This window comes from Muscardinus avellanarius, assembly GCF_963383645.1.
Source record: "Muscardinus avellanarius genome assembly, chromosome: 17".
Taxonomy (NCBI): Eukaryota; Metazoa; Chordata; class Mammalia; order Rodentia; family Gliridae; genus Muscardinus; species Muscardinus avellanarius.
The window spans coordinates 4,055,297-4,080,356 of record NC_137803.1 but is presented as its reverse complement, the minus strand read 5'-3'; the positions used below and the strand labels follow the sequence as shown (position 1 = coordinate 4,080,356).

Sequence of the window (25,060 nt, the reverse complement as noted above, 5' to 3'; positions counted from 1 at the left end):
CCCTTCGTGGATGCGATGTACACAGCCACCTTCCTGCAACAAAACTTGCTTAGAACCCCAAAAGCCAAAGTGGGTCAAGAGCCAACAGCTCTTGTGAGGCAGAATGCTGTCAAAGAATATTCACCACTCAGTGGCCAGATGCAGAATCCCAGGAGTGTTCGAAAATGATCCACAGACACAAGGTCCCATTTTTATAATAAAGGAAAGTGAGCCGGGCATGGTGGCGCACGCTTGTAATCCCAGCATTTAGGAGGCTTGAGACAGGAGGATCGCGGTTTGTGGACGGCCTCAGCTGCTTAGTGAGGCCCTCTGCAACTCAGAATAAAAAATAGGGCTGGGAGTATAGCTCAGAAGTAGAATTCCCCTGGGTTCCATCCCAGTACCTAAAAAAATAAATAAATTAATAATAATAATAATAATAATAATAATGGAAAGTGAGAAAAACTTAACATATAACACTTAACAGTCTCAAGTCTTATATTATTTTTTCTTCCTGCTTAATTTTTAGAGAAATATATATTTCACAAGTTAGATATCTATTGAAAGGAAATGCAAACCTTTTTTTTTCCCTAGCCCTAAATGTCCAAGTTTTTATTTCAAATAATTGTCCCTCAAAGTTCTCTACTCATTAACCTGGCTAATAATATAATCAGATATGACAAGACTCAATTTAACACATATAAATTCAAAAACTAAAAGTTAGGACTGCAAAAATATGTTTTGGTTCAAAGCAGGCAATATGGCTCCTAAGCCTGCGGACAAGTAGAAAACAGTCACCAAACACCTGCTGTTCTTTAGACTACCATTACTAATAAGCTCAGCCTCTCTCTCAGGCTTCTGCTGCTCCCCTAAAACAACAAAACAGCTTTATTTCAGTTCAGAGTCCACATTGCACAACAATTAAACTTCAACCTGTGTTCCTGACCAGAAAGATAACTGTTAAAACATTCTCTGGTTTCACCCACCAGATTTACACCTGTTAACCTAAACACGCACTTAAGACACACAACTGTATCATGATGCTGCAGAAAACTGGAGCCGAACCTTGACACCTTGACCTCCGCTACAGGAGAAGTGTATTTAAAAAAAAAAAAAAAAAAAAAAGCACCTGCCGCTGTGGTCTCTGTGGTCTGTGTGTAACAAGCATGGTTTTCATTCTTATAATACCCACATGGAGTCTGCCCGCTTCATCCTCCCCCTTTACAAATAAGGCCTCTGAGAGTAGGTAATAGGACCATCTGGCATCACACCCCAACGAGCGCCCAATAGCAACGTGGACGTACATCCCAACCCATGGTATCCTGACAGAAGAGAGATCCACTCGGTGAGGAGAAAGTTTGTTCAGACTACGTGGAGTTGAAGACTGTACAACTGGAAGGCGGTTTTGTGGGAAGGAAGGACCAAAAATAAAATAAGTCCATATGAAGATAAGCTCGGGAAGATAGAATTTTCTTTAGTTTATATGTTTCATGACATTTCTGGAACCCTTAAATGCGGGAGAAAGGGAAAAGGACAAGGTAAGGAAAGAGAGAGACAGCCTCGGTCCCTTTGTTTTAAAGCTAGTTATATGATTAAATAGAACTGCTCCAATAAGACGGGCGTGGTGGCGCGCGCTTGTAATCCCAGCATTTGGGAGGCTGAGACAGGAGGATCGTGGTTGGAGAACAGCTTCAGCTTAGTGAGGCCCTGTGTCAAAATAAAGAATAAAAAACAGGATTGGGGGTGTAGCTCAGAGGTAGAATACCCCTGGGTTCCATCCCCGGTATCAAAAAGAAAAAAGAAAAAGAAAAACAAGCAAAGAACTGGTGTAATAAGATAATGAGCATCGGAGGCATCTCACTCGGAAGAAACTACCCAACAGAGCATCCGGCTGAGTCTCTGAATGAGAGGATGTGTGCGTGCGCGTAAATATACGTCAAGTAGGTACCGACAGGGAACCCGGGAACCCTGGTGTGCCCAGAGAGAGGCCTAAAGGCCTCAGCTGTGCCAGCCAGGGATAGGAAGTCAAAACCCAGGACACTGCGTGAAGCCAGCAAAGGCCACAGAAAGTAAGAGATAAAGGCAATGGGAAAACACGTCAACAAAAGGTGAACTCTGAATGTCCTGAGAAGGCAAGCCCTGTGGAGGAAGGGGCCCGGGTCTGGGCCCATCCCGCTACCCTAGAACACACAGGCAGAGTGCTTGCAGAGCTAGAAAGTCGGCCCCAGTTCCTCCTGAGGACCCCTCCACCCCTCCACCCCAGGCCCAAAACCACTCATCTCGCCTCCAGACACACAAGAATACAAGTGCCATCCCTGCTGCCTGCTTTGCAGGGCTCAGCCCCTTCCTCCTCCTCTGACTTGAGATGCACTGCTCCCCAGCCGCTTTCAAAGCCAGGCTCACAGCAACTGCGCGAAAAGAATGGAGGGATTGTTTTCCGCTGACTTGTCCACTAAGCTTGCCACCGCTTCCTTCCAGGTTTGCTCAGAAAGGTCGTGCAAGCCCCCTTCCTGCCTCCTGAGAACGAAATGTAAACGCGAAGGGCTTGCGGGAAATCTGGATGGTCATCTCTTATTATCTCCTTCTGAGATTCAGCCGGGACAGTTGTGAAGGATTTCAGGGCGGCAATTCTCAACCGGGGGCCACTGCGCACCCCAAAGGGCATCTGGCAATATCTGGGGGCAGCTTTGGTTGTCACCCTGGAGGGAGGGAAGGCAGGAAGACTACACAGTGTGCTACAGTAACTAGGATGGACCTTGCAACAAGGAATCATCCAGCCCAAAAAATGTCACCAGCACCAAGGGTGGAAGACCCTGCTTCAGGAGAAGGTAGAAAGTACATTAGAGTGGTCTCAAGTGGGGTGACGGTAAGAAAAGCCGGGCATGGTGGTGCACTCGCGTAATCCCAGCATTCTGGAGGCCTCATTCTCGAACAGCCTCAGCGACTTAGTAAGGTGCTTTGCAACTCAGTGAGACCTTGTATCAAAATAAAGAATATAACAGAGGGCTGGGGGTATAGCTGGGAGGGAAGTAGAATGAATGCCCCTGGGTTCCATCCCCAGGACTGGAAAAAAATAAAATAAAATAAATAAGAAAAAATAGTAAATGCTTCATAATAATATAAAATACCTCAACAGTCTCCTGTAAGTACCACTCCGTCCTAGGCACAGAGTCAAAGCACACACTCTATCTTAAAATTCCTGAATTTCCCGGTGGGCGGGGGGAACTACAGTGTGTGTTTATGTCCCTACCACTCAGACCTACATAATGATGTGAGATTACAACGCGCCAATAAAAGTATATATTTTTTAAATGCCTGAATTCCACATCTGTGAAGGAACACCCCCCCCCCACGTGGAGACTCCAAGTCACGTGGCCTCAAGCAGGCCAGCCAGTTCAGAAACTATAATAGTGAACATACTCTGGCACTCAGCTGTCCAAGGACAGACAGACCTCACTCCGTGCTGAAATTACCCCTAACTAAACGGGAACTCTTATCATATCTGACATTCTACCAGTTGGCAATAGAAGAGCGAAATATCTTACCAAGAATCATCAAGTACATCAACTCCAAGCATTTATTTATTTATTTATTGCAGTACTGTGGATGGGACCCAGGGGCATTCTACCTCTGAACAACACTCCCAGCCCTATTTTTTATTCTTTATTTTGAAACAGGGTCTCATTGAGTTGCAAAGGGCCTCACTAAGTAGTAGCTGAGGCTGTGAGGCTGTCCTTGGATCAGGATCCTCCTGTCTCAGCCTCCCAGATGTTGGGATTACAAGCATGCGCCACTATGCCCAGCTAACTTCAAGTTTTTTAAAAGAATAGCTTTTGGGGGTTTGTTTCTTGGCTTTTTTTTTTTAATCTTTGGATATTCTCTGTAAAATATAAGTCTCCTGATGTAAACTGTAATCCAGCTAAAACCAGACCTCTATTTTTGTCTCCCCCCACTCAAAAAACAAACAAACAAACAAACAAAAAACTATGTGACTATGTCATCACTAAACATTCTCCTTTATTGTGTTGGGGGTAGTGGTGAAAAGTGTTGTGATTCAAAAAACCCCTCCAAAGTGATAAAAAATACACCCAGAAGTAGTAAAGACAATTGCTAGAAATACCCCCAAGATTGTACAACAAAAATAATCTACTCAACTGTCTGCCCCTCCTCTTCCCTCCCTGCTCCCCCTTTTTGCATCCACGTCACCCTTTTGGTCTCTGTCCAGGAGTGGAAAGCAGGCTTTACCCTTGACCCCAGGCCTGGGGCCGAAATTTCAGGCCTAAGTCAGAGAACAGCATCGCCTTGGCCGGTGGGGTTGACTTAGGGATGTTGAAATAACCTGATCCAATCAAAGTGAACTTCAGGGCACTCACAGAAACCAGAAAGTAAGCTTGACAATGTGAAATCTGAGAGGATGTGAGGCTGAAGCCACTGCCACTGCCTCATCCATAGGAAGCCCCAGAGAAACCAGGTATTGATCAGTCTGAAACCAGTCTGCATTACACTACTCAGGCTTCTACACTCGGCCTTTCGTTCAAGCCAGTTTTTGTTTCGGTTTTCTTTCACTTATTAATGAAATATGTGTTGATAATAAACCTGGTTTTAAATTTTTAAAAATATATACTCTAATGCAAAGAACCTTGGAGGAATTCTTCCCCCTAGGATCAAGTCTCCCTGGCACTCCCTCAGGCTCCCTACCGCACTCTGCCCCTGGGTCTCAAGTTGGCTGACCCTTGTGCCCAGTCCACTGGAGGAGGTGAGCCATCACTGAGGCCCTCCCCAGAGGACAAGGTGGTGGTGAATCTGCAAGTCAGGGGAGAGGGGATTCCGACTCCACCCCTAGTCAGACCCCAGAGTCCCCTGGCTGGATCCTGCATCTCTTGGGGTGGGTGATGTCCAGCATGCTGGTCCATTCCAGGAATAACACTGTTGTGGGCCTCTACCCTGGACGGTGATCCTTCTATTCAATTTCAAAGATAAAAGGGGTCTTTAACTGTGCCCTCCGTTAGGAAGTAGGATATTGTTCTAGGACCCTGTACCGTCCCACAAGTGTTCCAGTGCACTCCCCAAACTGCTAAAATGGCTCACTAGGCAGGGATGCTGGCGGATGCTTTTGGGGCGCTCCCACGTGCGCACACATCTGTGTGCTTTCACGAATGCATACTCAGGGGCGCAGACTCAGGTTGGTGTGCAGTCGCCAGGAAGGGAGTGTTCCAGGGTGTGCTCACAGAGATGTACAGACTCGGGTGCGGACAAAGGGGTGCAGTCGTGGGGAGCGCTCCCCGGTGTGCACACACTCAGGACACAGACCCAGGGATTGCCACGCTCAGGGGCGCGGGCTCAGGTGCGCAGTCTGGGGAAGGTAATGCTCCCAGGTGTGCTCACACGGTGCACACACTTCCGGAGCAAACTCCAGGGGGACACTCAAGCGTGCAAACACAGGTGTGCAGTCGCTGAGAGGGCTCTCAGGAAGGCAGACTCGGGGGCACCGCGGGCCACAAGTCGTAGGCCGCGATCCCGACGCCCTGTGTCAACTCACCTCCTCCAAAAATTTGGTCAGATCGTACACCTTGTGGTGCAGGATGATCCAGGTGCTTTTGCTGTCTTTGTGCTTCTGGATCTCTTCCAGGGTGTAGTACTTGACAGCCTTGTCCGACTTCTCGGCCATCTCGGTTTAATCGAGCCTCGCCAGGCCCCACACACACAGCCGTGACAGGTAGAGTAGTGCGCGCAACTCTGGCACCTCCGCTCGGGACATTCCCCGACAGCCCGGGTCCCTAGCCCAGGCCTGGGCGGAGGCTCGGCGGAAAGGGGAGGGCGGATGGCTCAAGACCTGCGAGGATTGGCCAATATAAGCATCATTCAAGCAGCCACACCCTCTGACGACCCCCTCCCCGAGCCCGAGCGTGCCCCACCCGGAGCGCAGGTGTTGATTGGCTGAGGGAGGTGCCCTTCACAGCCACCCGCGGCTGAGTGCCAAGGGAAGGGCGGGTCTTCTCTGCGCGTGCGCAGAAGCAGCGGGAGGGTACTCGGGCGGCTCCAGCCGGTCTGGAGGTGATGCTGCAGACTTTACAACACTAGAGAGAAGCTCAGAGCAGCGCTGCATGTAATCCCAGTACCCTGAAAAGCTGAGACCTGAAGGTCGAAGGTTCAAGGTCAGCCTCAGCAATTTAATGAGACCCTATCTCAAAATTAAAAATAAAATAGAGTCGGAGGTGGAGCTGGAAGGTAGACTGCCCCTCAGGTTCAATCCCCAACACCAAGAAAGAAAAACTGAGGGGCAAAAAGAGGTATCATTGGTCCTGGTGCACCACCATACTGAGCTCAGAGCCCTGGGCAGAAAGTCGTGGGATGTTTCCTAGTCAAGTCAAGGCTCCCAGTCCATAAAAGGTCGTGAGGAAACTGTTAGTAGGCACAGAAGATGTGAAAGAGAACCTCACACATGTTTAAAGAAAAATTTTACAGCTTAAACTGTTAACCGGCACAGAAGTGAAAGCCTCAGACGTTTAAAAATGAAAAAGAAAAAAAAATTTCCATCTTAACCCCTGTGAATCAAATGTTTTCTCTCAACAATCCTGGCTGATTTTGCTTCCCTGACCTCTATGGGTGGGGGTGGGGGGTAACTTACTTTCACAAGGAAACAATCCGGGTACCTTTTTTTTCCCATAAAAAATATAAGCATCCAAATTACTTCTGTGACTCTTAAGTAGCTTCTCTGCTGCTGACCAGTGACAGACAGGACAAGGACTTGTATTGGTCTCTTTTTTCTTAACTGTTTGGCCTCACACCTGTTTTCAAGATAAGCCGTAAATGATGAGCGGCACTTGGAATGGAGTCTAAAAGAACTCCCGGCCTTGGCCTTCCCTCCTCGGCCACTCTAGAAGCAAAGTTAAGTATTAACATCTGGCCCTCGGCAAGGAAGGAAGGATTGATTATGTACAGGGTCCAGAGGAGTTCCCAGTTGTGGATAGAAAAAAATACAACTAGGAATGACAGAGTCCTCAGCTTACGGAAGAGAAAAGAATGTGAGCAAGCATCAGTCAGAGACACAGACAAATTTATTTAGGAAAGCAAGAAATACACATGTAAGGGAGAATGTGAGTCACCTACAGTCAGATGTATCCTGGACGTTCATGACCCTTCTTTTAAAGGAGACGTGGTGAGTGCTGGGTACGGGGAAGTTTATATTACAAACTACTTTGTGGTGGTCTGCTCATCTCTAGGATCTTTAGGCTGATCTTGTGCTGAAGGGTCCTCTAAATTACAAGTTTCTCAAGATATCATATCTATTTTGTTAACAGTACACAGGTAATTATAACTTTTTGTTGTTGTTTAAGATTTACAGATTTCCCAGGAATCTGGGAGAGCCAAGCCTGGGAGAAAGAACTGGTCTGAGGAGTAAAGGCATGAGGAACGTTAGCACAGGCTGTTGTGTTTCCTACCTATTTCAGAAGAACTCCAGGATATTAAAAAGCCTGGCTTGTTCTTTTATTGGTGCATCATAGCCTCACATCATAATGTAGTTCACAGTGATGGTGGCACGCATGCACACAGCACCTGGTGGGCTTCGCTGCCCCCTCCCCACCCCCTACAGGGTACTGGGATTGGCACTGGCATTCTCGCCTGTGTATATAATGTCAACGGGAGTGATCCTCCCTCTCCCCCCAAAGCCTTCTGATACGTTTATTTATGCCCTTTCAGCAATCATAGTTAATTAAACACACACACACACACACACACACACACACACATACACACACACACTCACAAGAGGTTGTTCATGCAGCTGCTTGGTGACTGTTGGTTCCCTTAACCCCTGTCCATAGCAATGTGTGCTAACTGAAAAAAAAAAAAAAAAAAACATTGCTCAAAGCATTCCAAAATATTTACTTTTCCTTCTTTCCTTACAAGTAAACATTTCGTGTGTGTGTGTGTGTGTGTGTGTGTGTGTGTGTGTGTGTGTTGCTAGGAATTTAACCCAGGGGCATTAGTTGTGGAGGGCCTCACTAAGTTCCTGGGGCTGGCCTTGAACCTGCAATTCTTCTGTTTCAGCCTCCCAAGTACTGAGATTACAGGTTTGTCACCATGCCTGGCTACAAGCAAACATTTCTAAGTATAAAACCTTGTTGTTCAGAAATATTTCTAAGAACTAGTGCTAAGAAAAGAATGTAAAATATTTGTACTATAGTGCTAAGTAGTTGTAGTTGATATATATTAATGTATTATTTCACATTGGCCAACAAAAATAATGTTGGAACAATTTCCAAGAAAGTTCTGTGTATCTTTTAACCTTTAATTTTTACTCAATTGGAGGCTTCCAGGAAGTTTTAACTGTAGTAGAGAGGTCCTGTGTTTCCTTCACCTGGCTTCCCCTAATGAACTCAGAATTGACAGAACTACAGTAAAATATCCAAACCAGGAAACTGATGTTAGTACGATGTAGAGTTGCGCAGGGCTCCATTCGGTTTTAGAATTTATGAATGTGTGGTGTAGATCCGCCAGAGTTGAGCTACAGAGCCGTCCTACACCACCAAGCTCTTCCAGAGTCCCAAACATCCTGGCTCACTACCCCTTTTCAGAAAGACAAATAACTCAGTTCCCCCTGGATGCTTCCACGACCCCCATATTTTTATCCAATGCCCCTAATTGCAGTTGAGTTTACCACCACCCTCCCTAGACCTTTCTATCGCCCCCTACACACACACACACACACACACACAGGGATGGTATTGCCTACTGGCGAATGCTAATAGCATCAGCTAAAACTTAGCCCTTGCTTCCTATGTGAGCATTGACGCGCTCATCGATCTGCAGACCCCGCAAGTGCTGTGCGTCTTACTTCCTTTGTCTTACTGCATTGGCTAGAACATCAACACTAGGTTAATGGCAGTGCTGACGCTGTCCATCCCTCTCTTGCTTTGGTTAGGAACCAGTGCATATCCTCTAGAGTCACATGTCTTGTTGGGTACACACATAAATATTCCTCTTTTTATTAAGTAACTTTATATGATATTTCATCCTCTTAGTTGTTTCCAAATGTGCATTACTAATATGTAGATACACAATTGGATTTATGTTTGGCTTGTATCCTACAACCCTGATGAACTCAGTTTTTGATAAGTTTCTTGGGATTTTCTGTGTAGACCATTGTATCACCAGGATGTTTATCTTTTATTTTCTCTTCTTGTCACATTGGCTAAAACATCCTGTACCGGTTCAATGGCAGTGGTGACGATATCCATCTCTCACTTGTTCTCAGATTTGGAGGGGAAACTTTCAGTCTTCCACCACTAACTATGACATTAGCTCTCTGTAGCAAGTTTCAAAAGCGCTCCAATATACTCCACTCTAGCTAACTTTCCAAGCATTTTCATTATGAGCAGGCACAAAATTTTGCCTCATGCCTTCTCTGCATCTGTGAGTATGATGTGAATATTCTTTGTCAGCCTTTCATACTGTGGGATACATTGATTTTGACATCGACTCGGCCATGTATCTCTGGATATCCCTCACCTATCATTCTTCTTATATGTTTCTGAATTCCATTTAAAGTGTTTTGTTTAGAATTTTTGTAAATAGGTTCATAAGAGATATTGATATGTGGTTTCTTTTTTATGTACTGCATTTTTCTGGTTTGGCCTTCATAGAGTGTATTGGAACCAGAAATTTTGTAGAATTTGTGTTATTTTTCTTTAAAATGTTTGAAAAATTCTTCAGTTAATCCACAGACTTTTTTTCTATTGAGGTCTTTATAGCAATATTAAAACAGGAATATTAGTCTGAGGTCTTTCCTATAACTTATAGTAATATTCCAATTATCTATTTCATACTGGGTGAGTTGTATAGTATGGTGTGTGTGTGTGTGTGTGTGTGTGTGTGCGTGCACACATGTGAATGCATGTGTTTTACTAGGGATTGAACCCAGAGGTATTCTACCTCTGAGCTACTCCCCAGCACCATTTTATTTTTTGTTTGGTGCCAAGACTTTGCTGCCCACCCCATCTCGGCATCTACATGTGTGAGAATCCATGTAGTCATCGGCGATTAGCCCTGAGAGAGGGCATGTCTCTGGCCAAAAAACTCCTCCACTCTTAGATAATTTTTTCATAACTACTATCCTTTTGGTAATGATTCTTTTAACTCTCCAAACGAATTGCTCCGGTGGAAAAAAGATCAGGACTGTGAGTGAAAGTTGAATCCATGTCCTTCCAGTAAACTTTTAGCCTTGCTCAAATGGTAATTAGATGAGCCTTGTTCAAATGGTAATTAGAAGCAGCATTCCAGTCCACCTTCGACCTTCAATACAGCGACACCACCTGGTTAAAAATAGCTATGTCAAAACAAAGGACAGATAAAATAGATGTGTAAAGATGAAAGAAAGAAAATATGGTGAGAATAAGAAAGTATTTTGTATGAAGAAGAGCTTATCCTGAGATTGGCCCGAATGGGAAAGAGAGAATTAGGGTAATCAGAAAAGAAAAGAAAGTTGCAGAAGGTTAGTGATAGGAATATGGATTATTAAAAGAAGGAAAATGCTCAGCTGCTAGAGAAATATATCTGACAACTAAATCTAAAGACTTCATGTTATTTCTTGGTGTTTACCTGCTAAACTGTGTCATGAGTTTGTTTAAGTTTTCAGACAGCGGATAGTATTGCAGACAAAATCCAGCAGACATTCATCGAAATTCCCTAGATCATCATGAAGGAACACGGATTTTCCTTATGATAACTATATGAAAGCTGGAATCTCAGACTTCATCCCCCATTATAAAGGAGGACATTGGACTAAGCCCTAGGAATGAGCTCCGAAAGGGTTAAAGAAAACTCTTAAAAAACAAACTGGATTCTTCAAGTGATTTTTGGGTGTGACTTTTAGCCAAATAGAAGCCTCTGCAGCTGCAAGGTCAGAAGGGGCTGGGCTCCCGAGCACAAGACCCACCTGAGATAATGGGACTGATTTCAAACACAAAGACCTGGGATATCCCAGGCTTTACTTTTGTCTTGTTCAGGGTTGGTAATTTGCATGTGTATCTCTCTTTTGTACCTTGGGTGTTTTGCACTTCTTTTTACTAGAAATTCACTGGGAGAGGGGAATATATAAAAAAATCTTGTGTCCAAAATAAAGTGTTCGACTGCACAAGAAGCATTGATCCATGTCAGGTTCTTTTAAAGCACCGATCATAGGATTATTTTCCTAGGAAAGAACCACTACAGATAAGAATCTGTGGGAAAATCACTCTATCCTTCCCCACCTTTACTGAGACCATCGACAGCGAGCAAACTCGCGCCCCATTGGACTAGCTGGCTTATGACAGTTTGGAAACATTCTAAGTTGATGCGCGCCTCACTGAGTTGCTGAGGTTGACGTCACACCTGTGATCCTCCTGAATCAGCCTACCGAGTACTGGGATTACAGGTGTGCACCAACACACCCAGCTGTGGTAGTACTTTTTGAGGAATTGGTCTGTTGTTTCTTCTTCTTTTTTTTTTTTTTTTTTTTGTGGTACTGGGGTTCCTGGAAGCCCTTCTACCTCTGAGCTACACTTCCAGATCTATTTTCTATATTTTTGAAACAGGGTCTCTTAAGCCAGCGCAGCTGGCCTCGATCCTCCTGCCTTGACCTCCCAAGCGCCACCACGCCCAGCTTGGTCTGTTTCTTCTAAGCTGTCAGGTCTATGTGTGGGGAGTTGCTTGTAGCATCTCTCATTATCCTTTAACTGCAGGGTGTATAGTAATATCCTCTGTTTAATTCCTGATACTAATAATATACAACTTCTCTGGTTTTTTCCTTTGTCAGTCTTGTTACCTTCTCAAAGGACCAGCTTTATATTTTATGAATTTTCTCTATTGTTTTTCTTTTTTCAACTTCACTAGTCTCTGTTCTTATTTCCTTCCTTCTTATTTTGGGTCTCTTGTTTTCTTTACCTAGTTTCTTGAGGTAGGGGTTTAGATTATTAATTTGAGACTTTTACTCATTTCAAACATGTATTTAGTTGTATAAGTTCCCTATATTTAAAATAAAAAACAGTGAACTATATTATACCCTTTCCATACCAATTCACAAAACTGCTGAATTTCCCCACAAATTCCAGCAGAGAAGCCAGGCACGACTGACTCTATAATCTAATATCAAGACAGCTTCAGATTTTAGTTCTAGTTCCAAATAAATCCAGAAATGATTTGAAGTAAAACAGCCTAAGCCTGGTGTAGTGGCTCACGCTTGTAATCCTACCATTTGGGAGGCTGAGACAGGAGGATCATAGTTCATGGACAGCCTCAGCTACTTAGTGAGGCCGTCCGCAACTCAGTGAGACCCTGTTTAAAAATAAAGAATAAAAAATAGGGCAGGGTGTAGCTCAGAGGTCAAAGGCCCCTGGGTTTCATCCCCAGACCTGCAAAAAAAAACCAAAAAAAAACAAAAAAAAACAAAAAAAAACAAAACCAGCCTGAATACTAGTTCTGGTTTTGTGACCTATCAGATGCATGATGATGAGCTAGTCGGTAACGTTCTACTTCCTTAGAAAGTGCTCCGCACAGGGCATCGTATATAGGAAACAATAAGTTTTTGTTAGTGCAACCATTGTTGCTGAACAAGAGCTTCTCATTCTAAAACACAGGTATGAGAAAGCATCCTATTTGGCAAGTGCTTCAAGGTAAAATAAATCTAGGCAGATTTAGAGACAAACAAATCCAAGAAATTAAAGGTGCACAAATATTTACAAAGTCTTCCTGACTTCCTTCTAGCAAATAAATTTTTATGAACATTTAGAAAATGACTTCTTAAAGTTCCTGAGATTAAAGAAAAATGTAAGACGCATTCAGTCACCCCTTTCACTTTGAGACCAAAAGCAGCAGTTACCTTTTTTATTCCATTTATGATTTCTTCTGACATCCATGCAAAGGCCCCACTTGAGTACCTCTCTCATGCCTAAGGGCAGACAGTTAAGCCAGCTGTAGAGAAAGCCGGTGCCCTAACCAAGCGAGCATTTCTGAAAACTCAGAATCTAATTCAAATATCTACACAAATAATTCATATTAAATCTATATCTTTGGGGGGGGGGGCACTGGGAATTGAAACCCGGGGCATTCTACCTTTGAGCTATACCCCAGTTCTTTTTATTTTTTTTTTATTTTGAAACAGTGTCTTGCTAAGTTGCCAAGAGTCTTGCTAGGTTGATGAGATTCTCCTGTCTCAGCCTCCCAAGTACTGGGATTGCAGGCATGTACCACTGTACCCAGATTTATCTCTGCTTTTTTTTTTTTTTTTCAGTACTGGGAATGGAACCCAGGGGCATTCTACCTTCGAGCAGCACCCCCAGCCCTATTTGTTATGATTTATTTTTTGCAAAGGGCCTCGCTAAGTAGCTGAGGCTGTTCAAGAACCGTGATCCTCCTGTGTCAGCCTCCCAAATGCTGGAATTAAAAACATCACCACCTCGCCCAGCTTATCTATGCCTTTTAAACATCTTGTTAGCAGAGGCTAACTTCCAGAAATATTTCTAACTGTAGTACATATGCCATATTGATTTGTAAATAATACCACATCTGTTAGAAGTAATTACCCAATATTCTAAAAGTTGTATTCATTTTAAAACAAAGCATCTGTGGCATGAAGTTGTTTTACCACATATATATTTACAACATGCTAGTGGGTCTTAGATCCTGTAAAGGTTGGGATTGGAATGTCCCCCTCGCCCTCACAGAAATGAAGTAGCAATGTCGGAAGTAGAGCTTGGTTGCTGAGAGGGGCCCTGGGAGTGTGGCCTTGGGGATTATATATTGGTTCCTCCTCTTCCTCCCCCACCTCACTTTCAGCTACGGGCCTCCATGATATGAGAACGAAGTCATGTGCTCTCTCTGTGTCTGCCTACCCTGCCATTCCCTGGGATCCTGGTCCCTAGCCCTCACATTGACTGAGCCCCAAAATCTCCAAGGAAACCCACAGCAAATAAATCTCCCTTCCTCTAAGTTGTGTGGTCAGACTTTTTAGATTATATCAGTGATAATGTTGACTTAGAGAGTCTCTGATCATTGGATTTGAGAGGCAGGATGAGGAGCCAAGAGAGATGAATGAATAATATCTGACCACAAAGCCAACACAAACACCTTACATTCATTGCCGGTGCTGTGCTGTGCAGTTTCCATCAGCAACTTGAGGCTTTGGCAAGTTAATCATATGCAGAGCATCTTTTTGTAAATACGTTCTTAGGCACTTTTACTTTGTAGGTCCATCCTGAAGTAGAAGGAGGCCAGTAAGGACAACAAATGATCATAGGACTTGGTTGAAATATTAAATTTACTCTAATCCCTTTTTGTCTCTAGCACAAGCAAATAGAATAAGACTAAAGTGGTGTAGAGAAGGAAAACTCTGAGGTCCTACTTAACTTCGCAAAGTGTTCAGAGTTCTGGGCAGCCTTAGGAAGCACAGCTGATGATGTCACCATCATCCAGTCAGCTTGGGGACCACTCAGGTCACCCTCAAAATAAAGTGCCTCACCAGCCCTGCGGAGCCCATCACTACACTCCTCCGTCATCAGTGCTCTTGTCCTTACTCCTACTCCCTGCTCCGGATCTGTCTCCTGGGATTAACAGCCTGCCCTTCTTTTGAGACTTCCTAATAGATTCTTCTTGACTCTGATCCTGACATCTCCTCAGACCCATCCTCCATAGAGGACCAGACCCCAAATTAACACCTGACCACACCACTACTTACCCAAGACCTTCCAATGTCTCCCAATAACCAAAACCCCAGTACCTTACGAAAGCACTCAAAATCCAGCACTTGCCTGTCTCTCTAGCTCTGGCAGGTGTTTCTGCCTGAGACTCAGAGTGCACCTAGCAGGTCATTTCTGCTCTTCGTGTGGCACACCATCCTCCCTCCCTTCCATGCCCTGGATCAAGCCCTCTGCCCTGCCGGAGTCCTCTTCTTGCTCTTTTCTTCCACTTTTTGCTGGTTCGGGACCTTCTGTCCCAGCCAGGGAGCCTCAGGCCCTTTTGACACAGCCTCCTCCTGGAGGAGGAAAGTGCTGGCCGCGCCCTTCCCACCAGCAAGCCGTCCTTGCCCTCCCAGGGCTCCCTGGCTTCTCTGCTTATATCCCCATTGTTCATCCTCCTATGTCATCTGCATGGCCGTCTCTCTGGCTGGGCCATGAGCTCCCCACAGGCAGGCAGGCGTGGCTAGTTATGTTGCCTCCCCAACACTCTCCAGTACCTGGCACAGAGCTCGCATCCAGCAGATGGTGAATGAACAGGGGTATCAATGCAATATAGAAGATAGGATTTAATGCTCAGAAAACCATAACTATACCATAACCATACTAAGATGATGCATAACCACATCACAACCACAGCGTGAATGATAGAGAGGCTGTGGCATTCTCACGTTCTGTGCAGCTGAAAGTCACACGTCAGGGCTTGACGGACACAGCCCAGGACCTCTCAGGTGGAAGCCAGAAGGAAAAGACTCCTAGACACCAGTCTCCAGGTACGCGGCTGCATCCTGGGATCCTTCCTGAATGGTGCCTTCCATGATTGCTGACATCACGCCCTGCTTCTCACTTTCTTCTTTCTTTTTTAAGGTGGCACAGGTGTGGACACACAGCCCTCTTTTTGCTTTCTTATGCCGTGGTCAGAACATTCAGATGAACTTTGCTGAAGAACGGCAAGAGTGAGTTATACAGGTCCGAGGGCCGGGGATTTATGCATGTTGTTTCATATAACTGCAACCCCTGATATCCTGTGCTTTACACTATCCAATTACATTTTATTTATCTGTTGTCTTGCTACTGAGTGAGAGTTTTGCTTGCTGACATTTGCTTTACTTGACTAACAGTGCTGCTACAGAGGAATTATTGAGTCTGGGAGTGTGTGAATATTTAACCTCAGAAGGTGACGGCCCACCATTTCAATTCATATTCTCGCACTCCAAAGGCATTAGACCCCATTCCACATCCTTGCCTACCTACAGGATTTCGCCAATACAATGCTCTTTCAGTGTGGCCTTAATTCAGATTTACTGAAAACTAATAAGGTTCAGCATCTCTTTATATGCTTTCTGGGCCATACATGTTCTGCAAAATGCCTGTACACAATTTTTCTACTATTTTTCTACGAAACCATTTGTCTTACTATAATTTGTAAGAGTTCTTTATAAAATCTGGAAACTAATTACTTATAGACTATATTGTTGTATCTTCTCCCAATCTGTGGTCCGTATGTTTACTTTTTTATTTTACTTTCTAAAAATGAAAGTTTTTAAAACGTGTGTGTGTGTGTGTGTGTGTGTGTGTGTGTGTGTGTGTGTTTACTGGAGATTGAACCCAGGGGCTTTCTACCTCTTGGTTATACCCCTAGCCCTTTTCATCTTTTTTACTTTGAAATGGGGTCCCACTAAATTGCTGAGGCTGGCTGTGAACCTGTAATCCTCATCCATCATCCTACATACTGGATTTCAGACATGTGCCACCAATCCCAGTTTAAAAACTTCTTATAGAAAAATTTAAGTAAATTTAAGTATATAAAAAAGCAGAAGGGATAGTGTATAAAATGCATAAAAGTACAGAAAATAATATGAACCTGTACTCACTTTCAACAATCTTCAACACATGACCAACTCTATTTCCTGCTGATTCATACCCTCTTCTCCCAGAGGATCATTCCAGAGCAAATCTCAGATAGATCACTGCATCCATATTGTTTTAGGATATACATTGTGTGATATGAATCTCACAAAGGTTACCAAGGCGATATTTCCATCTAGAAAATTAATAACAATCCCTGAGTACAATCAAATATGGAGGCAGTGATCGTATTCTTGGTTTTCCCACACATAGGTTTCACCACTGGCTTATTCAAATCAGGATCAAACTAAAGCTTGTACTTTGAATTGAATGATGATGTCGCTTGGATCTCCTTTAATCACTCTACCACCTTTCCCCTCTACAATTTATTTTTTAAAGAACTGTGTGGTCCACCCCAGCATGGTCCCAGGCTTTCCTCGAGCCTCACGCTTTGAGCCAGCCTTGTTTCCTTGAACCACATGCCCCGCATCCAGTCGTACGGCAAACCCATCAGCCCTTCCTTCCAAACCATTCAGTGGCTTCTCTGCCTGCTCCCGCTCTGCGGCTAGCTACGGTGCCCTCCCACGTGGCAGGTGTCCGGTGGGCACTAGCAGTTCAGGAGTTGAGGATATCTTACACTCACTGAATCACCCCAATCTTCTCTTAGTCAGGTTACAGTGCTGAGGTTATACAGGCTAATTGAGCAACTCGGTCCCACCGTTTCTCAACCTCTGGGAAAACCAGACTTTAATGATTACTTTGTATATCTCTCCTCTCCCTTGCTATTTGTTTTAGGGTAGAGTTGGGTCCAGAGATCATCCTTTCTTTTTTTGTGTGGTACTGGGGATTGAGCCCAGGAGCATTCTACCTCCAAGCTATACCTCCACCCCCAGTTTTTTATTTATTTATTTATTTATTTATTTATTTTACTTTCTTAAACAGGGTCTCACGAGGTTGATGAGAGTCTCATTACTTGCTGAGGCTGCCCTCCAGTCTCAGCCTCCCAAGTACTGGGATTACAGGAGTATGCTACCATGTCTAGCAGAGACCATCCTTTTAACCACTAAACATCATTTTCTCTCATGCATTTATGAAGATAGTTGTCCTCAAGTCATGCTCAACTGTTCAAGGAGCATTTCAGAGTTGGTTCTGAGCTTCTTGCTGGCCAAATTAATCATGGTAGCAAGATTCGGAATTCATGAGATAAAATCATTCTGGTTTCTCACAAGTCTAATAAAGATCTGGAGAGAGATCTGTTTGTGAATTAATTTAATAAATATGTGTTAAGCAACTTTTATATAACTAGAACTGGCCTTCTTGGTATTTGAGTGTTTGATGATGTGGACATAATTTAAAACTTCAAGTGTTTTTGATTCTGCTTTGGTTAAATTCCTGAAACCAGAGGCAATAATAATACTAATAAAAGGGAAGATTACAAGGGGAGCACTTAGGGGCATTAAGATCGGGAGGAATTCATGGCAGTTTTTGACATGTCTGACACCGAAAAGTGAGGAAGACGAGTAGGGCACTTACAGGGTAAGAGTTCTGGGCAAAGGTCTCTGTAATGGATGGTTATCAAATCTCCAAGAGAGTACATAATAGCAAAGACATGTGGATACTTTATGTGCTTTTCAGAATGAAGAACACTTGGTTTTACCTGTGCTTTAAACAGGTGAGAAAGGCTAGTGAATACATACAGTTATCATAAAAGTTAAGCTGCATCAGCAATTATTTTTACTTTGTCTTAATAGAGACTTTTTCCCCACCATGTGTGGGAAACAGCTTTAGTAGGACACACAGCTTTAAGTAGGACAAATAGCTTTTCTGTTATCTTGAAAGGTTTGTTTTTAATAATTCTAAGGACTCATATAAACATTTGGGCTACACATGTTAAATTTAGGACATTACATTTGTTAGAGCATTCATTTCAGAAGATAAGGTTTTGTTCAAATGATGTCAGCACGGTTTGTCATAAAAGGCTGACTTTGCTCACCAAGCTTCAACAATCACTTACCATGAGCTCACTGTGACTTTAAAAGTAACTGAACAATACCTAAGTGTTGAACATTCTCTTAGGATATCTAAAGAACACTCTTCTTCACCAAAAATTCCTTTGGAAATAAACAATTCCAACCAACTGCACGTTAAACAAAATACAAACGTCTTACTGTTTCACGATATAACTTCTGGGACCTGGGGAGATGTGAAATTGAAAAGTAGCCAGTATCATAGTTAATAAAGATTTCCTGACATTCTATCCACGAGGTCCCTTCTCAGCTCCCAGAATTCCATGTGTAATTTGCCTTTTCATATGCACGCTCTTAGAAACCCAATCTGCTGAGGTTTTAAAGTATCATCTATTGCGTACAGACATCTCTCCAAGAACTCTCACCCCATACAGCGCCTTACTCTCTTTTCTCATGCTCAAAGTCAACGTGTCATAAACTGACAGGGATTCCTCCTGATCTTCATGCCGAAACCTGCTCACTTCACAGCCATCGCTTGTTCAAGTAAGGGCGACTCCATCCTCCCAAATTCATAATACGAAACCCTTGGATTGTGACTCTTCTCTCTCATTCCGTATCACTCCACACCTAAATCCCAGTAGGGCTAATGTCAAAGTATACACGGAAGGCAATCCCATCCCGCCACTTCCCCTGCCACCACGCTCATCGGAGCCTGGCCATCTTTCTCCTGGACTACTGCGTCGCCTCCTAAGGGCTCTCCTCCCTTCCCTACAGGCTGCTGCTATGCCTTCCCTGATCAGGGACAGCCACACTGGCCACTCCTGCCTCAAGCCTTTACACAATTTCCTGTCTTGCAACGTTTGCTCCCAGACACCTTCAAGGTCACCAACTCTCATCACCCTGAATTCAAATGTCATGTCTCCATGGGACTTCCTGGCCACTCTGTTAAACACGAGGGCCTCCCAACACTCCCTGTTCTCCCCAGCTTTCTCTTTGGCCACGGCATCCATTACCATCCGCTATCCTAAGAGTTTGCTCATTTTACTTGCTTATTGTCTGTTTTCCTCTCAACCCTTGTCAACCTAGATAACAACCAGAGAGGCTCCACAGAATGAGAATTATTTGGGAGTGACAAGAACTTGTCACACACACACCAGAGTAACCTGTGGGTGTACTCAGGAAGGTCGAGACAAGGGGAGGTCTTCAGGCACAAAGGGAGACATTTATGTAAGCCACTCGAAACAAAGTCCATTGGTCTTGCAGACCTGAGGAAAGGTACTGTTGGGTGAGCATTCTGTTGAGCGCAGCTTGTCTGAATTGCTGCAGTCTTGAATAATGTTAAAGACAGAGCAGGACGTGGTGGTGCAAACCTACACTCCTAGCTACTCAGAAGGCCGAGGAAGGGGGATCATAGGTTCAAGACTAGCCTGGGCAACACAGCAAGGCCCTGTTTCAAAATAGAAAGGGCTTGGAATGTGGCTTGTAGAGCACCTCTGGGTTCAATCCTCAGAGGTTTCTATTTATAAAAAGTAATAGAAAAAGAAAAATGTTAAAGCTAGACTTTGTTACAGAAATGCATGCATACCTGCACGGATACATCTTTTTTCAGCCTCGACAAAGTATTCAGACAGGCATAGGCCCCCTCCCTCCAGTACGATCAAGTCTAATTTTGTGTGGGTCTAACAAGAATGCCTTCATCTTGGTATCAACCGCCCTCCCCCCACACCTAGCAAAATTAAGTTCTCCCAGGACAGAATATAATGTTGCTTAATGCTTTATTACCAAATTCCAGAAGAATGAGCACATGTGATGGGCGCTTAATAAATACTTGTCACAGGAATGAGAAGTGCTGTCCCAAGTTTTCTATGACCTTCCAGTGATGGAGATTCAGTTCCTTTAAGGAGCATTCTGAGGCTGCACGGGTGGGCTTGGGAGCTTGCTCTGTGACCGGCAGACACCCCTCCTGCCCGCAGCCCGACCAGGGCCAGCGGTGGGGCTGTGGCCCCCAGACCCAGCTCTCCTCTCACAGGAGCCGCAGCCAGCGCCACGTCTTAGGCAACCAAGTGCGCTTCTGGCAACCGTGAAATTGGCAGGAAAAGTGGACCGGCTGCGTTTCAGCACACGAGGAGCTGGAGGGCATGCTAGGAGCTTTGTGGGCAACTTTGAGACAACAGGGCATGCCAGAGCGGCTTTCTATGGTGACAAGCAAAAAGGTGCTCAGGCGGAAAGCAATGAATGCGCAAGGGTCATGGGGAGAAAGCGGCTGTGAAGGCGGCAAGGAAGATGTACCAGTATTGGGAAGGGCCTAGGAAGATTTGAGAAAGCTATGATTACTAATATTTCAAAAATTGGGTGAGGGGCAAATCTGTGCAAGGAGTTGGTTTCTGCTTAAAAGCAGGCAACTATTCCAATGTAAATTAACATAGCTAAAAGTAATTAACAAGTCAATAGGAGAGGAGAGCTAGGCCTTTATCTAAAGACAGATCTACATGAATAGATAAGCTAGCTAAAATGGTAGGAGGGGTCGACCTTCATGAAAGGAGACACCTTGCCTCACCTTGTTGGGAGAGGTACCTTATAGGGTAAGGGGAGGTACCTTACAGGGACGTCAGAATTACGCAAACAAGATGGAGGTCATGGGTATAAAAATTCCGGTCCACGTGCTGTATCTGGGGAGTGGTGAGTTGGCCCCGGCCACCCTACCCCCTCATGCCATTTGGCATGGTGCTGTAACTATTTTCTGTATTTCTATTTTCTGTATTTCTATCTTTTTAATAAATGTCTTTAAATCTTCAGCAACTGTCCAAGCTATGCATATTTATTCTTAGCTTAGGACAAGAATCCGCGGTTTTTCTGTTTTTGGTCGTTTGGGGTCTTGTTATGGGTTGGGGGAAAGTGTGTCCGGGACCCTTGCAGAGGTTCCTGGGGAACAGTTTCCCACAACCATATTCTCCCCAAATCCGTAACAGAAGAGCATAAGCATGGACCTCGGAGGAGTGGGAGCTGGGGGCCTGCTGAAAACAAGAGGCCTGTAGCCTCAGCTACTTAGGCCCTCAGCAACTCAGTGAGACCTGGTTTCAAAATAAAGAATAAAAAATAGGGCAGGGGGCGTAGCTCGGAGGTTGAATGCCCCTGGGTTCTAGCCCTAGACCGAAAAACAACAACAATAACAACAACAATACAAGAAGCCTGACAAGAGGGAGGACTCGGGGATGCCGGGAGCTGGTGGGGGGCAGGTTCTGCGGCTAAGAGAGCGGGGCATGCTGGGAGATGGGGGCTGACTGGGCCTAAGTGAAGGGGAAGTGCAGGGCCCACTGATGCTCAGAGCCTGCTGGCGGGCGGGGCCTGACGGGAGGGCAAGCGCGGGGCTCGCTGGGAGCTTGTGGAGCCGCCCTGAGCGTGGGAGCGCGGGGCACGCTGGGAGCTTGTGGAGCAGCCCGGTGCGCGGGGCACGCTGGGAGCTTGTGGAGCCGCCCGGAGCGCGGGGCTCGCTGGGAGCTTGTGGAGCCGCCCTGAGCGTGAGAGCGCGGGGCACGCTGGGAGCTTGTGGAGCCGCCCTGGCCGTGGGAGCGCGGGGCTCGCTGGGAGCTTGTGGAGCCGCCCTGAGCGTGGGAGCGCGGGGCTCGCTGGGAGCTTGTGGAGCAGCCCGGTGCGCGGGGCACGCTGGGAGCTTGTGGAGCCGCCCGGAGCGCGGGGCTCGCTGGGAGCTTGTGGAGCCGCCCTGAGCGTGGGAGCGCGGGGCACGCTGGGAGCTTGTGGAGCAGCCCGGTGCGCGGGGCACGCTGGGAGCTTGTGGAGCCGCCCGGAGCGCGGGGCTCGCTGGGAGCTTGTGGAGCCGCCCTGAGCGTGAGAGCGCGGGGCACGCTGGGAGCTTGTGGAGCCGCCCTGAGCGTGAGAGCGCGGGGCACGCTGGGAGCTTGTGGAGCAGCCCGGAGCGCGGGGCTCGCTGGGAGCTTGTGGAGCCGCCCGGAGCGCGGGAGCGCGGGAGCGCGGGGCTCGCTGGGAGCGGCTCCACCCGGCGCGGGAAGGTTCTGAGGGAGCGCGGGCTGGGGAGGGTTCTGAGCGGAGCCCCCGCGGCGGCCGGAGCTGCTTTCGTGGCTTCTGGGCGGGGCGTGGAGCCTGAGCGCCCCAGCTCTCCAGGGCGCCCGCCTGGGCCGGGAAAGGGCCGCGCCTCGGAAAGGCCCACCGAGGCCAGGTCGGGCGTTTGACCCTGTGGGAACCTTCCCGGCCTCTTTTTTTGTTTGTTTGTTTGTTTTTTTGTTTGTTTTTTTTTGGGGGGGGTACTGGGGTGGAACCCAGGGGCTTTCTACCTCCGGGCTACACTCCCAGACCCGTTTGATACTTTATGTGGAAACAGGGTCTCACTAAGTTGCTGAGAGCCTCACCAAGCAGCTGAGGCTGGCTTCGAACCCGCGCGATCCTCCTGTCTCCGCCTCCCCAGGCGGGGATGACAAGCGTGCCCACCGCGCCCGGCTGCCGGCCTCTTTTGAAAGTGTAGCTATTCGAGCCCTAGGAGATGTTTTCGCCCGTTCCCTTAATCGTAGTTTAATTAAAGCGAAGCCCGGACAAGGGAGGTAACTTAACCGCGGCCTGGGGGAGGCCGGAGCCCCCCCCCCCCCCCGCCCCTTGTTAAAAATTCAGATACTCGGATTTCCCAGTGAGGGAGGTTGTTGGGGCCAAAACGGCATCGCCAGCATTCTTCAAAAAACACCACGAAGGCGTTTCTTTACTGAAATCAGACTGAAGACGGGTCCATTTCAAGTTGCGGGGCTAGCGTGTGTTAAGGTTCCCACCTAAAAGAGGAAATTTGTTCATGTTAAAAAGTTTGAAATATGCCTGCCGAGTGCGCTTGTAATCCCAGGACTCAGGAAGCTCAGACAGGAGATCATACAGACTCGAAGCCAGCCTCAGCTACTTAGCGAGGCACTCGGCAACTAGTGAGACCCTGTCTCCAAATAAAGTAGGTTGGAAGTGAAGCCCGGCGGTAGGAAGCCCCTGGGCTCCTTCCCAGTAACACACACACACACACACACACACACACACACACACACACACACACACACACTATGCCCTTGATCCCAGCACTTGGGAGTCAGTGATGGGAGATTACAGGTTCAAGGACAGCCTCAGAAAGTAGTGAGATTCTCATCAGTCTCACTAGACCCCGCTTCAAAAATAAAAATAGGGCTGGGGATGTAGTTCAGGGGTAAAATGCCCTGGATTCACTCCACAGTACTGTCATAGAAAAACCATTCTGTAGGGTTCTTGGCTTATGTGGCAGAAAAGACATGCTGGTCAGAGAAAAGACAGGTTTTAACTTAGGAAAGTGAAGATTCAAGGGGCAAGGCGGGCCATGGTAAGATGTAGGGAATATCAGCAAGAGCCTTTTGCAGCTCAGATGCTTTTCCAGTGCTTTTCTAGAACCCATGAGGGAGCAGGTGGGATCCTCAGTGGAGATCTGGACTTCCTCTGACCTTTCTCCTCTGGACTCTGTGGGGTAGGGGCTGTTGGGCTTAAGGGTGTGGCTCATTGACGCTTTAGCTTAAGACAGAACACAACCTATTGGATGGTGTTAAGAGATTTTGAACTTTCTAGATTTTAAAACTAATTTTCTTTCCCAATGTGTCTCTTTCTACCTAATATTTTATTTCTTCTACCTCACAAAGTTTAAAGTACTAAAGCCTAGGTTACCGTCCAGCGATTTTTTTGTACATGTTAGAGTACTTGAGGTTCAATAAGTTGCTTTACATTTGCATTCCAGCTTTTTGTAAAAGAAAATAAGAAATTCAAAAATATGGCATATTAATTAGCAACTGTTAAATGTATCCCAAATAGAAGTTTTAAAGTCCAACAATTTTGTGGAAAACTGCATTTAGCAATTTAAAGTTCTCATTTTCTTTTATGTAAAATGAATAGTATATTCCTCAACCTTGAGGCACTTTGTAGAAATAATCTGATACACAGAAGGCTTAGCTATACATTTTGATTTTTCATTTATTATACTGATAGAGGAATTACTTTGTTTCATTGAAAACAAAACTTAAGAATAACCAAGAAGTAGAAGGGACTTATTAAGTAAACGCCATACGGTAGGTGCATAGTAAGACCCTAGAGCAAAGCAGGCACCTAGTAAACTCGCTGGCGTTTTGTATTATTTGGACTCGCTCAGTTGTGCTCCATAACTGTAGGTTTAAAACCCCGAACTGTTTTTTGGACTAGTGAAGCTGTTCTGAAATGTATTACATTTATAGTTACACAACTCTGAATACAGTAATTGGAATTGTACCCATTAAGTGGGTGAATTGTATATTATGTTAACTATATCTTAATAAAATTTGTACCAGAAAATTGTAGAAAATCTTAAAATGTCAGTGATATTTAACTGCTAAAGTTTGGTAACTAAGGTAACTAGTTTTATCTTACACTAAGACAACTCCACGTATTATGTGCTACGTTGGCATTGAAACCCTGTTGGTAAACTAAAAGTAGTTTACTACCTTTTCATTGCAGGTCCTTTTTAAAGGTCTGATCACTGAAACACATAATCAACAGGAA

At 45.5% G+C, this 25,060-nt stretch overlaps 1 protein-coding gene across 2 annotated transcripts in view; it reads right to left on the bottom strand.

The window, feature by feature from the left end:
• Positions 1-5,647, bottom strand: part of CYB5A (cytochrome b5 type A) — a gene marked incomplete at both ends in the record, with an annotated part of 35,239 nt that extends 29,592 nt beyond the window's left edge. For both annotated transcript variants that reach the window (XM_080714799.1, XM_080714800.1), the window contains one exon: positions 5,519-5,647. In XM_080714799.1, coding sequence (XP_080570925.1) covers positions 5,519-5,647 — 129 coding nt within the window. The remainder of the gene's footprint in view (positions 1-5,518) is intronic.
• Between the last annotated feature and the right edge of the window lie 19,413 nt (positions 5,648-25,060).